This window comes from Odocoileus virginianus, chromosome 4 (assembly GCF_023699985.2).
Source record: "Odocoileus virginianus isolate 20LAN1187 ecotype Illinois chromosome 4, Ovbor_1.2, whole genome shotgun sequence".
In the NCBI taxonomy this organism is placed as follows: Eukaryota; Metazoa; Chordata; class Mammalia; order Artiodactyla; family Cervidae; genus Odocoileus; species Odocoileus virginianus.
Window position 1 is genome coordinate 82,046,560 of NC_069677.1, and position 26,333 is coordinate 82,072,892.

The 26,333-nt window shown below is 62.1% G+C and overlaps 1 protein-coding gene across 2 annotated transcripts; it reads left to right on the top strand.

Annotated features, from left to right (window-relative positions):
* Positions 1 to 893: 893 nt before the first annotated feature.
* Positions 894 to 26,288, top strand: PFKL (phosphofructokinase, liver type). Of its 2 annotated transcripts, XM_070466861.1 has the most exons (22): positions 894 to 1,063; positions 6,353 to 6,426; positions 8,465 to 8,542; positions 10,475 to 10,664; positions 11,316 to 11,481; positions 12,073 to 12,117; positions 12,366 to 12,474; positions 14,159 to 14,254; positions 15,188 to 15,280; positions 16,500 to 16,625; positions 17,653 to 17,717; positions 18,366 to 18,429; positions 20,231 to 20,377; positions 20,738 to 20,808; positions 21,278 to 21,365; positions 21,832 to 21,984; positions 23,446 to 23,610; positions 24,100 to 24,161; positions 24,379 to 24,490; positions 25,056 to 25,155; positions 25,243 to 25,348; positions 25,732 to 26,288. In XM_070466861.1, exons 1-22 carry the CDS (start codon positions 979 to 981, stop codon positions 25,877 to 25,879), a joined length of 2,343 nt encoding a protein of 780 aa, XP_070322962.1. In that variant the 5' UTR covers positions 894 to 978; the 3' UTR covers positions 25,880 to 26,288. The 2 variants fall into 2 exon arrangements, with proteins under 2 accessions (XP_070322962.1, XP_070322963.1); XM_070466862.1 differs by lacking the exons at positions 15,188 to 15,280; positions 16,500 to 16,625.
* Positions 26,289 to 26,333: the final 45 nt, after the last annotated feature.

The following is a 26,333-nucleotide window of genomic DNA, read 5'->3' on the forward strand; positions in this document are numbered from 1 at the left end:
TTCTGTAGGTCAGAAGTCTTAGATCTACTGTAGATCAAAAGTCTTACCGATAATATAAACAGTTGGTTAATTTGTATTTTGTATGTTGTATGTATGTCTATATATATTTTATGCATTCATGCATACCCTTTCCTTATTTTTTTCTATTTCTAGGATACATGGTTCTGCAAGTTTTTCTAAATGTCAAAAATCTCCAAAAAAGTTTTCCAATATATTTATTGAAAAAAATCTGCATATAGGTGGATTAAATTGATGTTTTCAAGGGTCACCTGTATATACATGTACAATTTAAAAGTGTATATTTATAATAGATAGATAGGATGTATATAAAAGGACACTATGCGCTGTGCTTAGCTATAACTGGATAGGTGAATGAATGAACGCTGGCCGGTTTTCCTCTTAATTCTTCGTGCCTTAGTCTTGCTCCCCTCCAAGTGGGAGAGCATTCACCCCGTGCCCTTAGGCGGGGTAGGACTCTCTTGATTCCTGCAATGAACAACTTGAAACAGACCGGTGCCCAGAATTACAAACTCCTGTGAGAAGCAGGGCAGCCAGCGATTAGCAAAAGGACACGTGGGGCTTCTCTCAGGTCTGGTCAACGTGCTTGACCAGCTTTGCCGCAGGTGGTGACCAACAGATCTGGACGGCCACCGTCCGCCCCGGTCAATAAACGCGCCCCGTGTTAGACTGAACAGGTTTAAAACTTGATCAAGAAGGACGCCCCTCCCTCCGCCCAGGAGCGGGGTGGGGTGGGGTAGGGGGGCGGGAGGGGGTGCGGTGCGCGCCGGAGACCCGGGACATCCGCTCGGGCACGTCGGCCCCGCCCCCGCCTCGACCGCCCCGCCCCGCTCCCCCACCGCCCCCGGCGCGGACTGCGGTGACCTCACACGGCGCGGGGCGGAGCGCAAGGCGCGGGGCGGGCTCGGCGACAGCGGCGGCGCGGGGCGCGAGAGTGAGCGCGGCCGAGTCGGCGCCACCATGGCCAGCGTGGATCTGGAGAAGCTGCGGACCACCGGGGCCGGCAAGGCCATCGGCGTGCTGACCAGCGGCGGCGATGCGCAAGGTGGGCGCGGGCGCGCGGCGGGTCGCTGGCGGGCGGGGGTTCTGCTGTCCCCGGGTCCCTGCGGCGCGCCCGCCACCCTCGGCCCGGATCTGCGGCGCGCGGTCGGCAGGTCCTCCCAGCCCAGGTCCGCGTCCCTGTGCTGGATCCGCCCCGGCGCGCCGGGTACCCGCGTACGTGCCGCCCACCACGGCATCCGCCCCCCCCCCCCCCCGCGCGCCCGCCTGCCCCCGCCCCGGGGGCGTGTCTGCGCGGCCGGCTGTGGCCGGCGACCCGGAGCTCTCCCGGTTCTCGCCGGCCCAGGCGGTCCGGGCACCCCTTCCCGTTCACGTGTGTCAGGAGCCCCATTTCCTGGAATGCACGCTGAGCGGAGGCCGCGGAGGGCAGGGCAGTCACCGCAGGCCTGGAGAACCGTCTCTTCCTGGTTCTGAAACACGACCCGAGGGCTCAGCGCTTCCCCCAAACACCACCTTCAGGACGACTCTGGGGCATTTCTTTAGTGCAGGCCTGTCCTCACGCCGCGTGTCTAAGACGGTGGTCTTCTCGGGGGACCTGCCCAGCATCCCGCAGCCAGGACCTGGCAGAGCCAGGCTGGTGCCCTTCCTGGGGGCCTGTCCTGGCAGCCCCCTCCTGGCACCCTGGTCCTGTCCTGACCCCTGCTTTCTAGGACCAATGGCTTGGGATGGCCAGTATCACACCTGTGGGGCTTGGCCACATGGCCACACCACACACCTTGAACCCCAGGAGAGACCTTAAGTAGCCCAGGAAGCGGGAGGGATGGAACCAGCACCTTCAGGCTGCGCAGTGAGCCTGGTGTGCCTCCTTCCAGATCAGAAAGTCCAAACGCCTGGTTCGTCTCTGCCCCAGACCCCTGACTCCTGGTTCCCCCGCGGGCGCAGGGGAAAGCACGGGGGTGGGGGCGGATTTCACGAGGGAGCCGGGCCAGGCCGGCAGAGGGATCCGCGGCTGTCTGCACCCCCGCCTGCACAGGCGTCCGCGGGTTTGGCTGAGCCCTCCGCGGAACTGGCCGCGGGCAGTGTGCTCTGCTGCACGTCGGCAGCCCTGCGTGGCCAGAGCGGCTGCCTGTTGCTGGGCAGTGGCGGCTGGCGCCCTCTTAGAGCAAGGCTGGTGGGCCGGGGCCGGGCAGGAGGAGAGTGGGCTTGGAGGGTGGTCTTGGGGAAGCATCATCCTGTGAGATTGGACCACTGGAAGGGCCGGGTGTGTGGAGGGCAGACGCATCGCCAGAGGGCTGGACCCTTCCTCTGTGAAGTCTGGTGCGGGTGCAGGGGGTCTCCCCCCAGGCTCCTGTTGCAGCACGGTAACAGCAGCGCTGCAGGGAGGGCTGGGAAGATAAATGAGGTACACTTAGGCAGGGGAGCTGAGCTCCGCGGGTGCACAGACAAAATAGGACAAGGGGCCGGAAGGAAAGGACCCTGGCTGCTGCTGGCCCGGGCAGGCAGGCCAGCTGAGGGCAAAGCCTGTTTGACTGAAGGTCTCCTCTTGGCCAGTCCAGCCCTGGTGCCCCACATGTAATGGGGAGTGCTTCCTGAATGCCCTGGGGTGTGGCCACCTGTGTGCCGCTGGCTGGGCTGACCGTCAGCCCCCTCACCTCATGCACCGTCCATCCGCACTCTCCTAGACCCCTGGCTGTGACCCCCGGTTTTATGGTTGAGGAGGTTTTCGCAGACTTCCCTGATTTAGGGCTCAGGCTGATGCCTGGGGGAGGATGTGGGCCAGCTGGCTGTCTGCGGGGCAGAGCCTTTCTGCTCTGTAAGTTCTGGGAGCGCCCATGGGTGTCCGCCTGAGGCTGCTCCTTCTCGCTAGTGCTGCTCCAGAGAAGTGGCTCTAGACAGTGGCCTCTCAGTTTTCCCCCAGGGACCCTCACCACTGCCTTCCAAATAGAGGCTGACCTCTAGGGACCTGATGGTGCCACTTGGCCCTCCCTGCGTGCCCTCCCGTGTGGGGCGGGGCTGACAGCCACGTGGAGAACGGGCTTCCACTCTGACCTGCACTTGCCTCCCAGACACTCAAGTCTGCTCTTGTCGGGGTGAATGGAGCCCAGCCTTGTGATGGGGAGCCAGCCTTGACCAGCTCTGTGACTTGACCTGAGCCTGTCCCTGGGGCCTCAGTTTCCCTCAGCTGTCCAGTCCAGTTCCATATCCTCACATCGACTGATGAATAAACATGGACCTGCTGGGCCCCCTGTCCCCCCAAGATCAGCTCACCTCTTTCTTGTACATTTTGTTTTTCTGGAAGCTAGTTATGATGAAAAGTCACCTTCAGAACAGATGCTTTCACCTCTGACATCAGTTTGGTTGATGTCCATTTCCTCCAACAGGAAGTGATCGGTAGCAGTCTCCCTGGCTTGCTCTAGGGCAGAGGTTGGGGGAGGTTGGGGTGAAAGGTCGAGCCAGGGTCCAGGGCTGGCTCATCAGCAGTGGATGCAGCTGCTCTCCTTGCTTCTCCAACCCTGGAGCTTGTGGCTGCCATCCTTGGTTTATTTTGAGAAAGAAAAGCAGCTTAAAGGGCAATTTAAAAGGCCCTCTTAGGAAGGCAGCTTACTGTGAGGTTTACAGGGAAGCCCACACCCTTAGGCCTCCGTCTCCATGGCAGCTGGCACAATCCCATTCGAAGAGTCAAGAGTTTTCCTGTAACACAGTCATTTGTTCTCTGCAAGACTGAGAACAGTACTCTAAGAACGGGGACCTTTGCAGTCCCTGGGGCTGCAGACAAGCCCACCAGGCTGGCTAGGGAGATGCCCATGACCTCTGAGTTGGATGGTGGCCTGGTTTCCAGTCACTGCCCTTCCCCTCACCCCCGATCCAGAAGTGCTGGCCTCTCTGCTGCTGCCAGAGGTGGGGCTTGGGCCTTGAGCCTGCAGTGAGGCCACAGTGGGCTCATCCCAGCGGGGGTGACTGGGGAGGCAGATACCTGAGAATGGAAAGCCTGGGCCGGCCAAGGCCCCAGAGGCAGCCAAGCACTTCTGCAGGACGTAGGGCCTGCTGGGGGCCGGAGGGGCAGTTTTGCAACTGTCATATCTCCCCACTTCCACCAGCCCCACAGCCCGCAGCCCCTTGACCTACTTGACCTTCGGCAGCAGGACTGTTGGCCTTCAGATCCTGTTCCTGGAGCAGCCTGGTGGTGTGGGCGGGGCTGCTATGCTCACTGGGCTCCTACTGCTAACTTCAGTCACTATAACCTCACTTCCATCCATTACAGGAACATGGGAGTTATGATTTCTTTAGAAAAGGAGTTCTCTTGATAAAGGCAGGTGTGTAAGCCGTGAGTGTGGCCAGTTCAGGGCTGTCCGGCCTCTGTGCCCTGCCGGTTGTGATGTCCAGGGGCCCCTCCCTGGGGAGTCCCTCCAGTCGTCAGATAGCAGAAGCCTCGGTGGCTGGGTGGGGATAGGGCAGCCTGCTGTGCCTAAGGTAAGGGGGTCCAGGGTGTCTCCGGGCACTGCCTGCACCAGCTGGGGTCCCAGCAGCCCCCCTCCCTCCCTCTGGGACCCCCAGCTTCCCGTCTGGAGAGTGACCTTTGTGCTGACCTCCTGGGAGCCCAGTGCCATGAGCTTCCACTGGGGCAGGCTCTGTCCACTGGGTTCTTCCTGAGGTACTGTATGTGGTCTAACCCTCATGGTCCTCCCACGGGATTCCCAAGTTGATGTGCACCGCCCTTCCACCAGCTCATGAGCCGGGAGGGCAGGGCTCCTGGGCCCTCGGTCACACTCCAGCTGGTGCCCCGCCCTTCCAGGGAAAAGCTTTCACAGCCTAGGGACAGATCACGGAATGTGCATGCGCTCTGAGCCAGGACCACCAGCAAGAAGGTCGGGGGAGCAGTGGTGGTCCTGGGGTCAGACACGGCATAACCTCTGTGATCCAGTCCCCAGACCCAGCGTCACAGGCTGGAACCCAGGGCAGGTGACTGGCCAATCTTCTTCCTCTCTGAGGACGTGGGGCCACCCCGCCTGTTCCTAATGCTGATATCTTTTGTGACGGGCAAGAAGGTTTGAGGCAGATTGCCTACAAGCCACTGATTCAAGGCTCCCGAGCCCTGAGCCCGGAGCCCCGAGCCCGTCCGTGGGCCTCAGCCCTGGCTACCCTCCAGGCAGCAGTCAGTGTGGGGGCTGGGCCCTCCCCGGGTGCCTGCACAGGGCCACGGACCCTGACCTGACCTGTCCAGACCTGCAACGGCTGCGGCCCTGCCATCGGGCCACTTGGAGGCCTGCTCCCTGGGCGGGGCCACGTCCCACCCTCAGACAGCAGCAGGGTCACCATGTGGGGCCCCTGCTGGTGGTCGGGCCTCTCGGGGGCTTCTTCAAGTCGTGCCTCATGAACCTGACTATATATGAGACCCCAGGGACACAGTGTGTGGTCTTCCACGGAGGAATCTTAGGGACACGATGATCCCCCACAGGGACCTCAGGGGCCCCTTTGCCTTCTGTGGGTCTCGGTCTCGGGACTGACCGTGAGGGAAGGGGACCCAGATTCCTCTGAGATCCTCTGAGCACTTCCTATGAGCTGTCTGCTCCTCCTCCCCATGAATATCTCTCTTTCCACGAAGCCTGTGTTGCAGGGTAGCTGCTGTTGACGGGGGGCGGAGGGGGTGGGAGACTGGGGTCTTAAGGCTAGGGGACAGGCCAGAGAGGTGATCCACCAAGCCTGGTGGCCCCGGTGTGCAGTGCAGTTTGGGGGCAGGGGCGTCAGCCGAGTCAGCTACACTGCCTGAGGCTCCCAGACCCCCAACAGCCAGACCTTGACTCTCAGGGACACTGCCCCCCTTTCCTGGCTCATGGAGGCCCCTATGGGCCTCGTGGCCCCAGGGCCACAGACACGGAGCTCAGTGTGGTGGTCTGAGACTCTGGCAGAGGATGACAGAGAGTTTGAAACGTGGTTGTCTCCTGCCTCCCGCCAGCCTCCTCTTTCATCTTGGGGCCAAGTCCCTGACCTGCTGGGATTCCCCCAGGTCAGAGCCTTCAGGGCCAGGGAGAGGGCTGTGCTGGGCATCAGAGTCTGCAGGTGAGCACTGGGGAGGATACGGCCGGAAAGGATGTGGCTGGTCTGCAGGTGACCGTGCAGAGTCGGGAGTGCAGGCTCAGGGGTTGGCCTGGTGGGGGCCTTCCCGGCATAACTCTGGGGGTGGCATATTTCCAGATGCGAAGCCGAAGCAACCTCAGGGGTTCACCCCAGGCTGGACTCAGACCCTTGGCTGGGCTCCCTGAGATGTGGGGAGGGGTGGTCCGGGGTTCCTCCACACTGTGTCTCCACTGACAGGCGTCTCCCTGACCCCTTGCAGGCATGAATGCCGCTGTCAGAGCCGTGACTCGTATGGGCATTTACGTGGGGGCCAAGGTCTTTCTTATCTATGAGGTAAGGTGCAGGGTTCCTCGCTCCAAACTCTGGTGGGTGGGCCCTGTGCTCAAGCGGGTGGGGAACATTGTGGGGGGAGGGGAAGGGAGGAGGGATGCGGGACCCTGTTCTGTCAGGGTCACTGGTCCTTGTTCAGGCCCAGAGAGAGGCTGGTCAGGACAGTGGATAGGGCAGGGCCGCCTGGCTCTGAGCTGTGGGTGGGGAGCTTGCCTTCAGCCTGGGTTCTTGGGTGCGGGTGTGTCCCTTGAGAGAGAAGAGGGCATGAAGCTGTGGTCTTACTCTGAGGCCAGGACCTCACCCCACTGTCCTCTGACCCCCAGCCCTCCAGCACCCTCCTCGCCTAACCTGAGCTTGAGTCACCCCAGCAAACAGCCTCCCTGTGCAAAGCAATAGAGAATCATTGTTCTGCTTTGTTCTGGCAGAAGCTGGGACTCCCCTTTGCTCCACCCCCCGCCCCGTTCCTATTCCCCTAAATCCGGGTTTCAGACTTGCAGCAGATACATAGACACAGACACGTGGGCAGCCCTGGAGTTCCCTCACACGTGTTACTGTGTTACTGTGTTTTCACTCTTTACTAGAATGCGGAACTCCAGCCTGCTCTGCTCTTCCCGGAGCTTCCTCCTCCCACCTTGGGCATGTCTGCGTCCCTGTCCCTTCGCCCTGACCCAGGTCAGGCGTGACTTCCCGGCCTTGGCTGTACGGGGCCATCTGAATGGACACATGGGCAGGCACTTCTGCAGGTCCCCCCTCCTCCGGGATCTGGACCCTCAGACCAGGCTCAGATGGCCGGAGTCCTCAACGTCATGTCTGGGGAGCCATCTCCTCAGGGCCTCAGGAGCTGGGTGGGGGGGGCCCAGGCCCTGATAATGGTCTAGAACCTTCCAAAGGGCAGGGTGAGATTCTTCAGGGAGTGGCTGAGTTTCGTGGACAAGTGGTCCCCAGTCAGGGTGGGGTGGGTCCAAGGCCAGTCTCCCGGAGGTTGTACACATGGTGCTTGGCGGTGCTTTGCCTCCTCACCATGTGTGAAAGCACGTGGCCTGGTCCAGACTGTATGAAGAGCTCCTGCTAATGAGAACGGCCGGCTGTCCAGGCGGCCAGTGGCTTATGTCGTTGGGAAATAACCTGGTTTGTCAGTGGAGCTCAGGGGGAGAACCCACCTGCAGGGGCCACATGCAGCCTCCAGGATGGAGCCCTGCATGGCCTGGCACTGGGGGAGACGCGCCCAGAGGCCTGCCCTGTCCATGTTGCTGACGGACGAGGTGGCCACGGCAGGTGGGGCACTGTGTAGCAGTGCGGTCAGAGGCTGGCCACACGCCTAGTGATTCACAAACGTGTTCTTAGCAGCATTAGGTCCAATAGTCCCAAACCAGACATGCACTCCGGAGGTCCGCGAACGGTGAATAGATCATACACTGGGGGCTTGCTCAGGGGACTCCCGCAAGTGAGCACAGTCACAGCCGCACGTGGTCCTGTGGGGCCACACAGTCACCCAGCCGAGAGAAGGAGGCCAGACAGAGTGGATGCTATGCCTGTCATTTCTGAATCTAGTTGACACCTTGGGAGGCGGGGCAGTTGGGCACCTTTGGGGGAGCCGGTCCTGGCAGGGCAGAGGGGCCACAGGGTGCTGACTGACTCTGGTTCCGACCCCGGTGTGTGACCCAGGTGCAGTTCATGGACACGCTTCAGAAGGTCTGCCTATGACAGGAGCACTTTGCTGAGCGAGTCACGCTCTGTAATACACCACCCTGCAGGCCCTGCAGAGGGTGCTCCGGGAGACCCTCTGGGTGCCAGGCCTCTCCCCCAACTGCCTTGATTCCAGCCAAGCCCAGCTTTGTCCCCTAACACCCCTGACCCCAACCGACCCAGCTTCGTCCCCCAAGGCCCTGGGAGTGGGGGGGCCTCTGCAGTTGGGACCCCTGGGCCTGCTTCTGTCAGCAGGAGGTTCCATGCATGGCCGAGGTTCCATGCTCATGCTCGGGTGGGCGGTGTTCTCTGCGTCCATGGGCACCCATCTCACGGCCTGTCCCCTCACTTTCAGGGCTATGAAGGCCTCGTGGAGGGAGGCGAGAACATCAAGCAGGCCAACTGGCTCAGCGTCTCCAACATCATCCAGCTGGTGAGCCTGTGACTCTCCCTCCCTGCTGTGAGCGTGTGTGCGCCCCGGGACATGCACAGAGGCGCGTGGAGGAACAACAGGGGGATTCACAGGTGCACGTGTCAGACACACGCAGTGACACACACAAGGGGTTACACAGGTGCACATGTCAGACACACATAGACACTTAGACCCATAGCGGGACACAAAGAGGGACAGACAGACACACGAGACAGACACACTCAGGCACAAGGACACACAGGGGGACACACAGGGGGATACACACAGGCACATACAGACACACGGGGATACACAGGTGCACATGTCAGACACACGCAGAGCCGCATAGACACACAGAGAGACACACAGGCACCCAGGGGGACTTGCACGCTTAGGGACGCAGGCTACACACCATCCCTCAAGGGATTGGCTCCAGGCTGACTGTGCCATCCAGTTGCCTTGGGTTCACGGGGGTGGGAGGTCATGGGCTTAAGAGATCACAGGGTCGGGATGGCCCCAGGTGTCTCAGCTTCCTGCTGCAGGCTGAAGAGGGCACCCCGGAGGGAGACCTATGCGGCCTCAGCCTCTCGGCGCCTCCCCCGCCTTCCCTTTCATCATCCTATTTAGTGAGGGCGGGGGATGAGCAGCTCACCGGGGTCAGGGATTTCTACACAAGGGGGTCTTTGAACCAGGTGTCTATGGGGAGACCCTAGTCCTCCCAAAGAGCAGGGACCTTTGTGGGCCACCTGTCACCTCTGTATCCCGGGCCACCAGCTGACACCTGCTTATTGAAGTGGTCTGTTGTCACCACAAGCCACACGTGGGTCAGCAGAGCAGTGGGTGATGGGCCTGGATCCAGAGTCATCCAGGCATGGCCAACCCTGAGGTCGGCCCCTCCCCTCCTGCCCAGGGTGGACGTTCCCAGGGGACGGCGCTCTATAGGCACCGTGGGAACAAGCCGGTTGATTGAGGCCTGGTGGGCCTAGCGGGGCACAGACGAGCCCTGATCTTGGGCCTCGTCAGTCCCCTGTCCCCTGTTCCCCTGTTCTGGAGCCGTGCTCCCTGACCCCATCGTGGGTGGGGCTGTGGCCGCCTGGGTACCTCATCCTCCACCCCAAGGGTCCAAGAAGGACAGCCGTCCTGCCTCAGGCCTGGGTACAGCTGCCGCTCTGCTCCGACCCTGTGTCTGAGGATGGCCGTCCTTCTGTCCTGAGAGAGCACCCAGGGAAGGGGTGTTAGGCCACGTGGTAGCTGGGAAGTGAAGCTGCATGAAAGCTGGGCCCTAAGGATGTGGGAGAAGCTGGTCTTTGGGGAGGAATGAGGAGCAGCACAGAACACAGGGGCTGGGGGTGTTGGGGGCAAGAGGGGCCGGAGGGGCTCCAGGAGGGAGTGGGCTAGGCCAGGGGCAGCTCTGACTCACATTTTCCATGAAGTCGGAAACCAGCCTCGTGGTCTCGGGAGCAGCATGGCATGGCCCGGGCACATTGTTCTCACACCTGGCTGAGAGCAGGGGATCCGCAGGTGTTCTTGGGGGCAGTCTGGGGAGCCCCGGCTGAGGCTGAGCAGGGAGGGGCCATGTGGATGCTGGTGTGAGCTTCGCAGGCAGGTCTCTGTGTTGGCTCCTGACGTATCCACCAGAGTACATGCACGTGTGTGCATGTTTGCACACGTGTGCATGCGTGTGTGCGTGCACATGTGTGTGTGTGTGTGTGCACCTTACAGATCTCGGAGCCTGCTCACCCCTCGCCTTGTCGCGCTCCCTGAGCCTGGCGGTGGAGAGTCTCCTCTTCGCTCACATGAGGAGACATGCCAGGGAGCGGGGGGACACCTGTCCAGGCTTCTGAGGAGCCCCTGGCCTCAGCCCTCTCAGTTCTTTGGGGTCCCCAGTTCCCCCGCGCAGTGCTCAGGTTCCCCCCATGCCCCTTTGGCTCAGGCTCCCCCTCCTCCATGCAGGGTGGGACCGTCATCGGCAGCGCCCGCTGCAAGGCCTTCACCACGCGGGAGGGGCGCCGGGCGGCCGCCTACAACCTGGTCCAGCGCGGCATCACTAACCTGTGCGTCATTGGTGGGGACGGCAGCCTCACTGGCGCCAACATCTTCCGCAGCGAGTGGGGCAGCCTCCTGGAGGAGCTGGTGAGCGAAGGTGGGTTGCAGCCCAGCCCGGACACAGCAGCTCGAGGGCAGGGAGTGGGCAGGACCAGAGGAGGTGAGAGGCCAACTGGCTGCTGGCCGGGAGGAGGGGCCTGGACGCTCCAGGAGGTGTGGGCCGGGGTGGGAGGTGCTCATCTGATGCTCCAAGCTTGGCCAGTAGTGAGGCCTCCTGGGGCTGGACGGCAGTTCCCAGGCTGACTTACCTGTGCTGCAGGATTCGTTCCTGGATGTTGGTTATGGGTTTGTCCTAGTTTGCAGAAGCGTGATAGTTAAAATCTGGTAACATAAGATGCAGTCCTGGGGATCCCCAGTTGGAAAGTGGCCTATTGGAGCTCTGTTGGTTCTGTGCCGCTCATGGGGATGTGGAGGTGAGGGGTGCACACTCCAGGATTTCCCTGGGGGTCTCTGGGTAGGGGAAGAGTCTGTACTCGATTCCAGTGGTCCAGCCACTGCTCCCCTCCCCACACCCGGGACCCCTGCTGCAGGACCTGGGGAGGAAGAAGCCAAGCCTGAGGGCCTGATCAGGTTGCACTGAGGGTGGCCTGAGGGAGGTGAGAGGGATCAGGGTCTGAGCCCCATGTTGTGGCCAGGGGAGCTGGGTGGAGGCACAGAGGCTGCAGCCAGACTGGTCCCTTCTTCCCAGGCAAGATCTCAGAGGGCACGGCTCAGACCTATTCGCACCTGAACATCGCGGGGCTGGTGGGCTCCATTGACAACGACTTCTGCGGCACCGACATGACCATCGGCACAGACTCGGCGCTGCACCGCATCATGGAAGTCATCGACGCCATCACCACCACCGCCCAGAGGTGAGCGAGGCCTCCACCCGGCCAGGCCACCAGGCAGGCAAGCTCGGGATCCCATCCCCCAGCCAGGAGCTGAGGTGGCCGCTCTGCAGAGTCAACGGCTTGTCAGTATGATTCCATCCCTAGGGGTCTGTGCTGGCTGCCCTTTGCCCCCAGTCAGAGGGAGATTCACAGTGGGGTGAGCAGAAAGGTCTCTGGTCTGGTCCCCACCCCACCAGGTTCCCTTGAGCCCTGGGTGGGCGCCGGCTCTTACAGGGCTCCTGTGGCCCTGGGTGATGGTGCATCCCGCAGGGGTCCTCAGCTGCTAGCTAAGACAGCCAAGCCCAGGCCAGGCAAATGGCCTTCAGCCTCAGGAACAGAAGATTAGTGAAAACCAGTCTGACGCCGGGTGTGAGCCCGACGGAGGTGACTCAGTGCAGAGACTTGGCCGCCCTGGGAAGGACAAAGGCTGTCTGTCCTTGGGCTGTCCCCGCGTCCTCTGTGTCTCCCAGGCATGCTCTTGGCTGAGCTGGGGTGGTGGGTGGCGGGACACAGGAGTCCAGGCTGCTCCGCGAGCCTCAGCACTGATGCCCTCTGTCCGCTCTGTGTCCACAGCCACCAGAGGACCTTCGTGCTGGAGGTGATGGGACGGCACTGCGGGTAAGGGGGCGGTCCCGGTCAGCGGGGGCCCGGGGCTCCTGGGGAGCGGGAGTAGGACGCGGGGCCGCCTCGGTGCCCTGAACGTGGCGGGTGCTCCCTCGATGCTTTTGGTGTGAGCTGGGGTGGGGCTGGGGAGCCCTGACTCTGGGGCTGGGGCTGGGTACCTGCCCTGTAACCCCGGGCCCCGGGGTCCGGGATGCTGGGTGGGGGTCCACCCACTGCAGCCCCGCCCCCTCCTGCCCGTACAGGTACCTGGCCCTGGTGTCCGCCCTGGCCTCGGGGGCCGACTGGCTGTTCATACCCGAGGCGCCCCCCGAGGACGGCTGGGAGAACTTCATGTGTGAGCGGCTCGGCGAGGTGAGCGGGTGAGGGTCTTCTCCCAGGGTCCCTGCTATGAGCACGGCGGGAGCAGGGACACAGTCAAGCTGGCTTCCTGGGGGCCCTGACTGCTGAGCCCGAGTTGGGGGCATGGCCTTGTGATGATGGTGCACAGGCACGTGTGGCGGGGCCTCCGACGGGGCAGGTCATGGGGGTGGGAGCAGAAGGGGGGCTGAGGCCTCACCCAGGAGGGATGAGCAGGGGCGCCTGAGCCAGGGTGCCCAGGACGCAGCTCTCTGGTCCCTCAAGATGAAGTTGGGGCCTCTGGCACAGAACAGGCAGATACCCTGGCCTAGGTAGGGATCCCCAAAGCCCCCAACTGGGATAGGCTGGCCGCTTGGCTAGGCCAGGGCTCAGCGGTGGACAGGAGGGCTAGAACAGGGGTGGGAGGCGCCCTTCCATGAGGTGGTGTTCCAGGGTTGTGGTCTGGGTTCGAAGCTGGGGAGCCCCTGAGACTGTGCTCCCAAGTTCACGCTCAGGCCCAGTCAGGGGCCCTAACGGGCTGTGTCCACCCACAATGTCCTCTGCAAACTGGCCCAAGGGCAGGACAAGCGTGGAGGCTGCCTGGGGCTGGGCCTGCTGTTCCGGCGTCTTGGGGGTGGTCAGAGCCAGCCCTGTGCTTCCCGCATGTCCCTGTCCCCATGTGACCAAGGAGGTGGCCTCATTCCCATCCACTGGTGAATGCTCCCCCGCCAGCCACCCCCACCACCAGGGCTTTGTGTCCCTGCCCAGGACAGTGGGTGGGGCTGAGGGTCACGACTGCATTCTGGAACCTTCCCCAGTGAAGGCAAGGGTGAGACTGAAATGAGCCTGGCAGGGAGGCGGGCCAGAGGCCTGTGTCCTCTCCTTGGGTGGAGTCCTTGTACTCCCGAGTGGCTTCGTAGCCTCGATCGGTGGAGCACGGCTCTGGGGGTGATGGTCCCTAGCTGACCTTGGTCTTGGCCTTGACCTACTCGCTGAGAACTGGAGGCTGATCTTCCTGGAAGTGGCCTGGACTCAGGCTCACACATCCTGCTGCTTTCCTGCTCTGCGTAAGGCCCTCTGCCCCACCCCTGCCCCACCCCCCAGGGCTTCCCTGAGCCTGTTTCTCCACCTGTTACATGCAGCTGTCACTCTCTGCCCTGCCCACCTCCTGGGCTGCAGTGAGTGAGGCGGGGAGGTGTGGGCCCTTCTGGCAGCTTCACTTCACTGCACCGCCACCACCTCCTCCAGGCAGCCCTCCATGCCTGGCTCCCCGTCCCCTCTGCACCCATGCCTCGCAGGAGCTACTCCAATCCTATCTTTCTCAGTTTCTTCTAATGCTGTGGGGCCAACAGGGGCTGGTGGATCAGAGTGACTCTTACAAATGTTTGTTGAGGAAATAGGTAGAAAGCACTTTTAAATCCAAGACCCTCTCATTTGCAGCAATGGGTGATGCTAATTCATCCTCACTAACTGAGGCAGGAAGACTTCCCTCAGCCTGGGGAGTGGGTGACGGGCAAGAATCCTCCAGTCCCCCAGCCCCCTGCAAGCTCCTGCTCCCTGACCCCCAAGCCCAGGTTGGGCAGCAGGGTCCTGGTTCGCCCACATGAGCCCCGAGCTGTGGACCCCAAGGAGGGCTCCAGGTGTCTGGGGACAGGTATCTGCAGGCTGGTGGCTGAGCCCTGTGGTGTCTCTGACCCAGACTCGGAGCCGAGGGTCCCGCCTGAACATTATCATCATTGCTGAGGGCGCCATCGACCGCACCGGGAAGCCCATCTCATCCCGCTACGTGAAGGACGTGAGTGAACCCCTGGGTCATGTGGGATTGGCAGGGCCTCGGGGGGATCTCCCCTTTATCTCCAGTCCCCACGTGCTCTTGCTGGGGTCCCAACCCTGGCCCGTGGAGGGAGTGTCCTTGGCCCCAGTGATTGTCAGATGTGGGATGGGCATGGCTGGGACCCCCTGAGAAGCCCTGGGCCCCCAGGCTGAAATTTGGCCCCACCTGCTGGGAGCCCTGCACCTTCTGGCTTCCAGTCTTCGTTCAGGACAGCCCCCATCCTAGGAGCCCCATCCAGTCCCCAACAGTGTCCCAATGGCTGAGTCCAGCCCCTGCCAGCCCCTCAGTGACAGGGATGCCCACCGCCCATCCATATCAGATTCATAACAGAACAGCTGGGGCTTTGGGGAATCCTTCCTACCTGTGACCCGCACCCACATGCCTGGTTCTGCCCCAGGGCCCTGGGCCCATGTCCCCCAGTGGGGCACAGCCCCTGGGGGCCTCCATGCCCCTCACCTTGGCCACCCACCCTGTCCTCAAGGTCCAGTCAGGTGCTGCCAGGAACTGGCCCGTCTGCCCCTTCACTGTGCTCCCTGGTTCCCGCCAGTGGCTGGTGGGGCCTGACCCACAGGGGCAGGAGACCATGACGAATTCCTACAACCTGGCATGTGTGCGTGAAGACACAGTGACACACGCCCCCATGGTGACACAGATACCCACGCACACAGGAGCATGCATCCGCACACACACATGGAGACAGCCCCCGGCACACTCAGGCTGTCGGAGTGAACCCTGGGCTAGCTCTGTAGGGCCCCTGGGGTTCTGACACCCTGAAATCCCTGAGGCAGGTGGGGGACGGGGGAGGGAAGAGCATTGGGGGCCACGCGGTGGCCCTGTCCAGTGGGAGAGGTATGGCAAATCCAAGGGCGCCTGCTTCTCTGTCCCTATGAGCAGCTGGTGGTCCAGAGGCTGGGCTTCGACACGCGTGTGACTGTGCTGGGCCACGTGCAGAGGGGAGGGACCCCCTCGGCATTCGACCGCATCCTGGTAGGTGGGGCATCACCCTGGTGCTGGGTGTGCGTGCATGGGTGACATGGTGTGTGTGCATGCTCGGGCGCATGGTTCTTCACTGCTGCCGGTGTTCATAGTGAGACTGAGGCCTGGCAGCCCAGGCTCCCCAGCCTCCTGGCGATGCCTTTGGTGAGACCTTGGGGAGGAGGGCTGGGGGAGCAGCGGGTCTGATGTCTGGTTGTTCTGAGTCTGGCCAGTGGCCTGGGCGCCTCAGCTCCAGGGCCCAGGCGCTGGGTCCTGGCCCAAGGGTCATCGGTGTCCTGATTGCTGCTGGTCCCGCCTCATCCTCTGCAGGGTGGGAAGCCTGCTGCAGCCCCAGGGTGACAGGGACTCAGTCAGGGACGCCCCTGGGTGGTAAAGCGCCTGCCTGTGAGACACTGGTCACCCTGGGGAGGGGCCGGAGGCTGCGGGGTGGGTGGGAGCTGTGCCTGGGCCCCCGGTTCTGCGGATGCTGGTGGAGACACAGGATGCCTGGGAGGGAGACAAAGGAGGAGCGGCTTGGTGCTGGTCCCCGAGCTTAGGCCCCCAGGGGGTTATAGGAGGGGGGCCGGCTTGCGGTGCTCCCGAGGGACGCGGGGCCTTTCCTCCGAGGCTGTTCGTGACACTTGCCTGGCCAGTGTGGGAGGCCCGGCGTGGTGCACGCAGGGACACACTGTCTCACCCAACAGAGCCACGGGCCTTGCTCTCCACGCACCTGTGTGTTCCCGCTGTCTGTATTGGGACCCAGGTTTGTGGTTTGTCCCCAGGGAGGGCAGTCCTTACCTGATTTAGCTGGTCCAGCCTGCCAGCCCACGCCCCCGTTTGCACCCACCCCAGAACAGCTGTGACAAGGGAGCCCAAAATGAGAAACCTCGTCATAGTGGAGAGAACCCCAGAAACCCAGGTCTGGCCCTGCCGCTGCAACCTGGGGTGCCGGGGCCATGCCCTCTAGAAGGGCTGCTGAGACCTGAGAAATGGTGCCAGGCGGGGCAGTGGGTGTTGTGAAAGATGACCATGCAGAGTCAGCATTTCTAAAATAAATGGTGCCACTTATTCTAGAAGCTTCTAGCGCATATGTGCATGTGTGTGTGTATGTGTGTGGTGGGCAGGCTCTGAGAGCTGAGGCCTTGTGGGTCTGCTGTGGGATGTGTGTGGCATGGGGCTGGCTCCCTCCTGGTTACACCTGCCTGAGCTCTACCACCCTCTCCCCGTTCAGAGCAGCAAGATGGGCATGGAGGCGGTGATGGCGCTGCTGGAGGCCACGCCCGACACGCCGGCCTGCGTGGTCAGCCTCTCAGGGAACCAGTCCGTGCGGCTGCCCCTCATGGAGTGTGTGCAGATGGTGAGCACTGGCCTGCCCAGGGTGAGGGTGTCCAGGGAGGTGCCCGGGGCCGTTGTGCTCTGCTGGGCTCTGCTGTGGCCCCCTCCCCACCACAACCCGGAGCTGCCTGCCCTTCCAGGCCTCTCAGGGCCCAGCCTGCAGGGCTGCAAGGGCCCCCAGCCCATCCTTCTCGGGGTCCTGCTGCTCCCCCACGTGTGTGGCAGGGAGCAGGCGGTTCACACAGCACCACCTCTTGGTGTGCCCACCCTGGTGCATTGCTGCCCACCCCAGCAGGCCTCAGGGTATCCAAGGCCTGCAGTCATCCAAGCGGGGAGGGAGGTGTCAGCAGGTGCCTCGGGGAGACAAGTCCTAAGAGAGGTGTGGGGGCTGCAGGGAGCCGGTGAGCCTGGGGGGGTTTGGTGAGCTGGAGTTCGTGCAACCCTGCGGGGAGCCAAGGTCACTTAGCCTCCCTGAGCCAGTGGTCTGGGACAGGTCTTGCACTGGATGGGGTGGGGATGAGAGGGTGAAGGGGGAGCGAGAAGCCAGAACCACTGGGACATCTTGTGTTGTCAGAGAAGGGGCCACTGCGGGAGGGGGAGCGGGAGGTGAGGGCAGAGAGAGGCTGGGAGGCTGGTAGAAATGTGGGTGCTGGCTTCCCTTCTGCAGCTGGGGGCAGGGTGGGGCCCACCTAGGGGAGGCAGGTTGGCGGCAGAAGGGGGCTGCCCTGGCGCTTCTCCTGGAACACCCTACTGCAGTGACCTCATGGGGCCTTGCTTCGGGGCAGGCTGGTCATTGGTGGTGTGAGCCTGGGGGTCAGAACTGCCTCCCCTTTCGTTCTTAGACCCTGGCTGCCAGCCAGGGTCTGAGGAGGTGTGAGGTCCAGGTGCCCCTTCCAGGGAGGGGAAGACCCAGCGGGCCAGGTGGGGTTGTCTTGCCGTTAGACCTCCCGATTGCCAGCAGTGACAGCTCCTGGCAGGTCTGGGCCAGGCCTCTCTTGCTGAGTGTGCTAGACCCCTGCCTCCAGCCTGTGCTTCTTGTTTGCTTTAAGACCAAGGAGGTGCAGAAGGCCATGGACGAGAAGAGGTTTGACGAGGCCATCCAGCTCCGAGGCAGGTGAGGGCCCACACTGGGCAATGGTGCAATGGTCTGTTCTACGGGGGCCCCAGCAGACTCCGAGTGGCTCACCCATTGTCACCCCCTGCCCCTGACACGCGGATGTGCCCACCTGCAGAGGTGGTGCTCTGAGCCGCCCTCCTCGGGCATGCATCGTGCAGGAGATGGGGTGTGACGGTCCCTGTGACCAGGAAGCAGGCAGGCTGTGTGGATGCTCCCCATGGGGCAGGGAGGGGCCTGCAGGGCTGGGGGGAAGTGCAGAACACAGCGCAGGTAGAGTCAGGAAGGGGGCCTGGGGAGGGGGCAGGAGGAGGGGAGACCACAGGAGGAAGCAGTGGAAGCAGGCCTGGGGCCAGGTTGACTGGACCCACAGGTCTCTTTCCTCTGGTTCCCTTGGCCTTGGAGCTGCAGACCATGCCGGCTGAACGCGGGCACTTGCTTTGCTGAGGGGGCACTGGGGACGCATGTTTAGAGGGGTCTCTGCCGCCCGGCGATGGCCCCCAGCCAGGCTCCATGGCGACAAGAGTGGGGAAGTGGGCCGCGCCCGTGTCTGGCCCCTTGGAGGCTGTGTGCTGGGCTGGGCTGTGGCTGTGCTGGGCCAGGCTGCTCGGCTGTGGCTGCGCTGTGCACGACCCGCTTCCTTTCCAGGAGCTTTGAGAACAACTGGAACATTTACAAGCTACTTGCCCACCAGAAGATCTCCAAGGAGAAGGTGAGAGCGGGGTGCGGAGCCCTGGCTGTGTCTGTGGCCTCCACCTGCCAGCTCCCCCACAACCTGGCTCAGGGAGTAGGGAGACGCCCCTGCTCAGGGGGCTGGGACCCTCCCTCCTGCCTGGGTCTGAGCTGCGGGCTGAGAGGGCAGGCTCAGCCTCTGCTTGACCAGTAGGTCCCAACAGCATGTGTCTGGGCCCGGGGATCACACTGGCCTGTCGCTTTTCAGTTGGCTGAAGGTTAAGTCAGGCCCATAGGTTTACCTTAGGAGAGGAGGGCTCCATTGTTATGTTGTTCCATTGCTCAGTCGTGTCTGACTCTTTGAGACCCCATGGACGGCAGCGCTCCAGGCTTCCCTGTCTTTCACTATCTCCTGGAGTTTGCTCAGATTCATGTCCATTGAGTTGGTGATGCCATCCAACCATCTCATCCTCTGCCGCCCCCTTCACTTTTGCCTTCAGTCTTTGCTGGCATCAGGGTCTTTTCCAGTGAGTCAGCTCTTTGCATCTGTTGTCCAAAGTATTACAGCCTCAGCTTCAGCATCAGTCCTTCCAATGAATGTTCAGGACTGATTTTCTTTAGAATTGACTGGTTTGATCTTGCTGTCCAAGGGACTCTCAAGAGTATTAAGACATGTTCCCAAACAGCTAAAAACTTCACGAAATGGTCTCTCTTCCAAATAAGGACAACAGCAGGATCCGTCTCTGAAATCACGGGACAAAGAAAGGGCCAGACCAAGACAATCTTGGACGGTGGGGTCCTGGTCCACCTCCCCACCATTTATCCCGAGAGCTGGCTGGGGGTGGGCAGCATTTCCAGGCAAGGTGGAGTGGTATCCGCATCTCCTTCCAGAACCCTCTGGGTCATGACCACTTCTGGGGCATCAGGCTGGTGTTACCAGGACCCACCAGAGCCACACAGCCCAGCAGAGCCAGCGGCCCACACGTGGCTGCCGACTGCTGGGAATGTGGCTGTCCCTAGCGGGGTGCCTGCATGCCCCATAGGTGTAGGGTCTGAGGAGCAGCGGGGGAAATGGGTGTGAAAGACCCGATTTCTTACATTGATTCCGAGTTGAGGTGATGACATATTGGTTCTATCAGGTTAAATCAACCATTGTGTTACTATTAATTATTAATATTAAAGGGCTTCCGTGGTGGTTCAGTTGGTAAAGAATCTGCCTGCAATGCAGGAGACTCAGGTTCGATTCTTGGGTCAGGAAGATTCCCTGGAGAAGGAAATGGCAACCCACTCCAGTATTCTTGCCTGGGAAATCCCATGGACAGAGAAGCCTGGCAGGCTACAGTCCATGGGGCTGCAGAGTCAGACCTGACTTGGTGACTACACCACCATTAGTACTAAGTTGGCATTGTCTGCTTCTTTGCACTTTGTTGTGGCTGCAGAGATCCCCTTCTCTCTATGCACCCCTGCTGCTCACCAAGGATGTCCTGGGGCGCTGAGCCCTGAGCACAGGGTGAGTGCCTGGGGCATCCAGGCAGGCGCTGACTGTGGCCCGAGCTGCACTTGGCTGACAGCGGTTGGAGTCCCGATCCTGCCTTTGGATGAGGACTTTGTGGGTTGTGGGTGGGGTCTTCACAGTAGCTTGTGTGGTCTTGGGCTGAGCGTTATGGCATCAGGAGGACAGGTGTTTGTCATGTCCAGGGGAGGTCAGTCCCAGGACGGTGTCCAGGCTGGCCCGAGGACCGGGGCCCCTTCCCCGGAAACTGCTGTCTGCTGACTTCCATCTGGGTCAGCGGTTCTCCTAGCCCCGTGCTCACGTGTTTGTCTCTCCCTCTTCTCTGAAGACCAACTTCTCCCTGGCCATCCTGAATGTGGGGGCCCCGGCGGCCGGCATGAACGCGGCCGTGCGCTCGGCCGTGCGTTCTGGCATCTCCCAGGGCCACACAGTATATGTCGTGCACGATGGCTTTGAAGGCCTGGCCAAGAATCAGGTAGGTGCGGCCGTGCCCGAGGTCGGGTGGGGGACCTGGCCTGTGGTGGTGGGCCTGTTTGCCTTTGGTCAGCTTAGACTGCGTCCCCGGCTGGCTTACAGACACACAAGGACCGAGGGACTCACGACGTGGGCACAAGGGAAAGGCCGGGCTTGCTCCCCGGGGTGGAGGGGGCACAGCTGGATCTACCTCAGCCTAGGCCAGCCCCTGAGACCCTGCTCCAACCTGTGGCTGGGGGGTCAGTCCCTGGCCTGGCCTCTGTCCCTCCAAGGATGTGTGCTCCTGAGCACAGGCCCATGGCCTGCAGAGAAGTGGGCAAGTGCCCCTGGCCTGCTCCCTGAAGCCGTGCCTCCCCCACAGGTGCAAGAAGTGAACTGGCATGACGTGGCTGGCTGGCTGGGGCGTGGCGGCTCCATGCTGGGGACGAAGAGGTGAGCAGCTTGGCCACTGTTTACAGTGGGGGGGTATATCAGGGAAACCAGCCCTGTGGCCCCAGGCTGAGTCCTCCCTGGCTGATGGCCTGTCCAGAGCGGGACACAGACCCTGCTGCCTGGGGCTTCTCTGAGGGCACTTGTGTAGAGGACAGCTATTCTGGTTACCCAGCCTGCAAGAGGCACCCCCTTACTTCAGGCAGGAAGTGAGGCTTACAGCCCAGGTGTGGGGAGGGCAGTGTCCAGTGTCCAGCGAGGGCACTGAGCAGGTGCCAGGCCACCTGTCCTGCTGGCAGTCCCTTCACCCACACCCACCCATGCCTCACCTCTGCCTCCACCTCTAACAGGGAATAATTGCATTACCAGGTCCCAGGCCTGCCTTCTCCAGCGGTCAGACAGTGTGGACGTGTGTCCCTCCAGCCTGGTATTCTGTGCGGACTCACGTATCCATCTGATTTATCTTCTGCAGGACGCTGCCCAAGGGCTACTTGGAGAAAATTGTGGAAAACATCCGCCTTCACAACATCCACGCCCTGCTGGTCATTGGGGGCTTTGAGGTGAGGGGGCCACAGGGGAGCATGCGGGGGCAGCCTGGGCAGGAGGACCAAGTGGCCGAGGGCCTCAGTCTCCTGCTGGCGCGGGGCCAGTCCTCAGAGTGGAGCTGTGAGTAGTGGGGGCATGTCCATGTGATGTTAGTGCTCGGTCAGCCCCCCTACATGACAGACATCCACTCCTGCCCTCTCCTGAGAGAACCTGAGCCCCTGCAGAATGTGTGCAGTGGGTCGGGGTCAAGGCAGCTGGCCTCCTTCTGTCCTCTGTGGAGGCCAGTTTCCCTGGGGACGGTGGCTACAGAGCTTTTGGGTGGGGCCCACCTGATCTCGGCCCTGCGGGTAGGGGCAGGTGGGCTCAGATGCCCAGCCCTGCACATATGGCGGGGAGCAAGACCCAGGGTCCCCTTCTTTGGCCTTGGCCCCCAGCCCAGCCTCTCCAGGGCCGGGCCTGAGCTGCCCCCCACCCCCACAGGCCTACGAGGGGGTTCTGCAGCTGGTCGAGGCCCGTGGGCGCTACGAGGAGCTGTGCATTGTCATGTGCGTCATCCCCGCCACCATCAGCAACAATGTGCCGGGCACTGACTTCAGCCTGGGCTCCGACACGGCCGTCAACGCCGCCATGGAGGTGCGGGCCAGGGGCTGGCTAGGAGCGGGGAGCGTGCAGAGGGGCTGCCGAGCGGGTGGGACAGGTACGGGTCCCCACCGAGGCTGGTGGCCTGTGTGGGGAGTCGGCAGGACCCAGCTGCCCCCCGAGGCCTCGTGGATGGCACCGGGGGGAGTGGCCCTGGAGTGACGGGGTGTGAGGATGATGGTGGTCAGGGCTGCAGCCGACCTAACTGAGCTACTGTACTGGTGTGGACATCCAGCCTTGGTTCTGTCTGGTGAAGCAGCCACATGTGGCTCTGGGGGTACCCAGGGCTCTGACTGGGACGTGGGAGGTGGGAGCCTTGTTCTGGGATTGGGGAGGGTCCCAGCAGGCTACCCCACTCTGCTCCCTACGGGCGTCCCCCTGACTCACTCTCCAGACCTTTCCCACCCTGTCTATTACCTCTCATGAACCCAGCTCCCCTGAGGGTTCAGCACCTCCCTTTGGGGGATCTGAAGCTGGAAAAGGGTGTGCTGCTCTAATAAGTGCTACATGTTATTAGATGAAGGAGAAAATACTAGTGGAACAAGAGACTAAAGGAGACCCCCAAACCCCCCACCCCTACATCCTCCTTCCCAGAATACCACGATCCTCAGGGGTTTTCTTAGAATCCAACCTCCATCTGCACTGGCTGTGGGTCGCTGCACCCACTGCTCTTCCGAAACTTCTGGTGTCCCTGAACCTCACCAGGTGGGGGAAGATAGGATTCTATTTCCATTCGCAATTCTGATTTCTGGTACAGCTGAGCGTTTTCCCTGCATTTATTGGTGGCCATTTGTGGGTTTTTGGAAATTATCTTTTTCCACCACTTGCCTATTTTTCTCTTGGCACGTTTTCTTTTTTATTTGTAAGTGCTCTTTACATTTGTGGGACACAGACTCTTTGCAAACATTGTGGCCGTTTCCTCCGCTTTGCTCTTCATCGGTTATCTGGGGTTGATCCTCACAGTTCAGACACCAGTGACCTACTTATCTCTCTTAGTTCTCCTTCCTCGGTTCTTTATCTAATACTATAATTTCCTTGAACCATTCAGAGCTAGGATTGTTATCAGGTGTCACGTTATCGTTGGTGTGTGCTGAGCACTTACTTCATGTGTTGTCTGGGCCCCTGTTTATGACCCTGACGTGGAGGCATGTCTCCCCCTTTGGCAGATTAAGGCCCAGTATGTCCCTGGCCCGAGGTCAGGGAGAGCCTCCTAGCAGTGACCCTGGCCTCCACCCACCAGACACTAGTGACCCGCCTCATCCTGGGGGCAGAATTGCCGAGACTGGGAATTCGATTCTGTGTGGCCAAGAGGAGGGATCATGGTGAAGGCTGCCAGCACCCTGGCACACACCCTGTCCCAGCCCCTCCCTGCCTCAGTCTTGGTCCTCAGCTTGGGCCAGAGACCCGAGTCCCTGAGGCCTGCAGGGAGGTCTCTGACTACCCCCTGGCCCCCAGAGTTGTGACCGCATCAAGCAGTCGGCCTCGGGGACCAAGCGCCGTGTGTTCATTGTGGAGACCATGGGTGGCTACTGCGGCTACCTGGCCACTGTGACTGGCATCGCTGTGGGGGCCGACGCTGCCTATGTCTTCGAGGATCCCTTCAACATCCAAGACTTAAAGGTGAGCGGAGCCCCTGCGCTTCTCCTGCTGCAGACCACTTGAAGGGGCTGGGACTCCTGCCAAGGAGCACAGCCCAGCAGGCTGGAGACTCACCGCCTTCAAGGGGACCCAGCCCATGACCCCCGCACGCCTTCCCCCACAGTGTGGTCTGTGCAGTCCCCCCACCCTGAGCGGTCCCCCCACGCTGTGCAGTCCCACCCCCTCGCCCCCACCTCTGTGCAGTCCCCCTTCCCCGCCCCGTGGCTTCCCCACCCGGCCTCACGGTCCAGCCACAGGCCCACATCCGCACCAGCCCTCCTAGTCCTTCAGGGCTTGCAGGATCCCTGACCGGCCCGCCCCCACAGGCTGACCTGGGTCATGTTGGCCCTGCCTGTCGGTATTCTGGAACATTTCTTCCTGGACAGCCCGCAGCTGCTGGAGGGGGCGGGCAGTGCTGGCGGCTGCACCGACCTCACTCACTGTGCACTGTGGTTGGTCCTCCCTCTGCAGGCCAACGTGGAGCACATGACCGAGAAGATGAAGACGGACATCCAGCGGGGCCTGGTGCTCCGGTGAGGCTGCCGGCGAGCCCACAGGGCCCGGGGCAGGGGGGGGGGGGGGCGCTTCTGGACCCCTGGGCTGCGGGTCAGGGCTGCTGAGGGGCAGCTGGGCGGAGGGAGGACGGGGGCTGAGGCAGTCGTGGTGGGGTTGAGCTTTCCTTCGAGCCTGTGGGCCAGCCCAGAGCGGCTCAGCATCCTGCTAGACTCAGGTCCCACATTCCTCTTCCAGGAACGAGAAGTGCCATGAACACTACACCACAGAGTTTCTGTACAACCTCTACTCCTCCGAGGGCAAGGGCGTGTTCGACTGCAGGACCAACGTCCTGGGCCACCTGCAGCAGGTGTGGTGGGGTGGGGACGTGGATTCCGAAAGGCCACCCCCTGACACCTGTGCCCGGGCCCAGGGCCCCAGGGGGCTGCAGCACAATGAGGACATGTCTCTGTGCCCCTCCTCATGGGGCACCTGGCTGCAGGGGCCGCTTCATCCGTACACCCCTGACCCAAGTGCTCATCACCCACTGCACAGGCAGGAGACCCAGGCTGTGTCTTGGTGAGACCCATGCTGTGGGTTCCCAGCCAGATGTGAGAGCCGTGTGCACCCACAAGGCACCCCTTCCACATGAGTGGTGGGATCTGTCTGCTGGATGCCGGGGCCCACAGAAGCCCCGCACTTGATGAGTCGGCAGCCCACTGCCCGGCCTCTGGAGGTGGCTTTTAGGCTAGATAAGGGATGGAGAAAGGGGCTGAGTTGTTGCAGGCCGAGGGGATGGGGTGTCAGAACTCTCTGGGATGGCTCACCTAAGTCAAGGTCGGGCCAGGATGCTGGGTTCAGGCCAGGGCTAGGGCTGCCTGTGGTCCCATGGCTCCCCAAAGGCCAGAACCTGGGCTCACCCACTGTGTTTCCAGGGTGGGGCTCCCACCCCTTTTGACCGGAACTATGGTACCAAGCTTGGGGTGAAAGCCATACTCTGGATGTCGGAGAAGTTGCGGGCAGTCTATCGCAACGGTAAGTGGGGGAGGCAGCAGCCGGCCCAGCCTGCCCTCCACTGGCATCCCTGGTGTGGGGGCTGCCATCACGGGCCTGTGTCCACAGGGCGGGTGTTCGCCAACGCCCCTGACTCGGCCTGCGTGATCGGCCTGCAGAAGAAAGCGGTGGCCTTCAGCCCTGTCACCGAGCTCAAGAAGGACACCGACTTTGAGTGAGTGCCTCCAAAGAGAGGGTGGACCGCAGGGCCCAGACCTGCCTGGGACGAATGTGCTGGGAGAGGGGTGTGGCCACACTCAAACCCTGACCCCACAGGGTTGCCCTGTCCCCCACCAGCAGGGTAGAGGGTGAGAGTGAGAAGGTGGGGGTCAGCGATGGTCAGGTCTCAGGGTGTACTCAGTCTGCTGAGCTCTTCTGGGTGTGGACCCCAGAGGGACAGGACCCCAACACAGTGGCCAGCTGTCCTGAGGGAACGTGCCTGGGAGCTACCGCTCCCCTAGCCCCGCCCCCGCCCCCGCCCCTGATCCCGCCCTGCCGCAGGCACCGCCGGTCCCGCCCCTGACCCCGCCCTCTGACGCTGACCCTGTCCCGCCCCAGGCACCGCATGCCCCGGGAGCAGTGGTGGCTGAACCTGCGGCTCATGCTGAAGATGCTTGCACACTACCGCATCAGCATGGCCGACTACGTGTCCGGGGAGCTGGAGCATGTCACCCGCCGCACCCTCAGCATCGAGACTGGCTTCTGAAGCCGCGTCCATGCCCCACTCACCCTGCACCCGCCTCCCCCCGCTCCTCGGGGCCGGGCTGCTGGACCCTGCAGGCGCGTGGGCAGGGGCTGTGGGCCGCTGGGCCACCGCCCACTTCCTTCCTGCCGCCCTCTCGGCTCTCTCCCGGGACAGAGCACCCTGGGCACCCTCTTCCAGTTGCAGGGGCGTGTGCTGGCATCTGTTTGGACATGGCTGCCCCTCTGACTCAGCACCCTCTGTGGCCTGGAGCCTCTCTCCTAGGCGGCCCTGCACCCTCACCTGCCCTAGGCCCAAGGCGGTGGGAGGGCATACCCTGTGGACCTCACTGTGACCCTGCTTCTGTGTGCACTGGCCGCCGGGGCTGAGCAGAGCTTCTCACCTTTTCTAGGAATAAAATCACCTGACCGTGGAGCGCTGTCAGTCTCTGGAAACATGGGGAGGGTGGGCGGGCTGG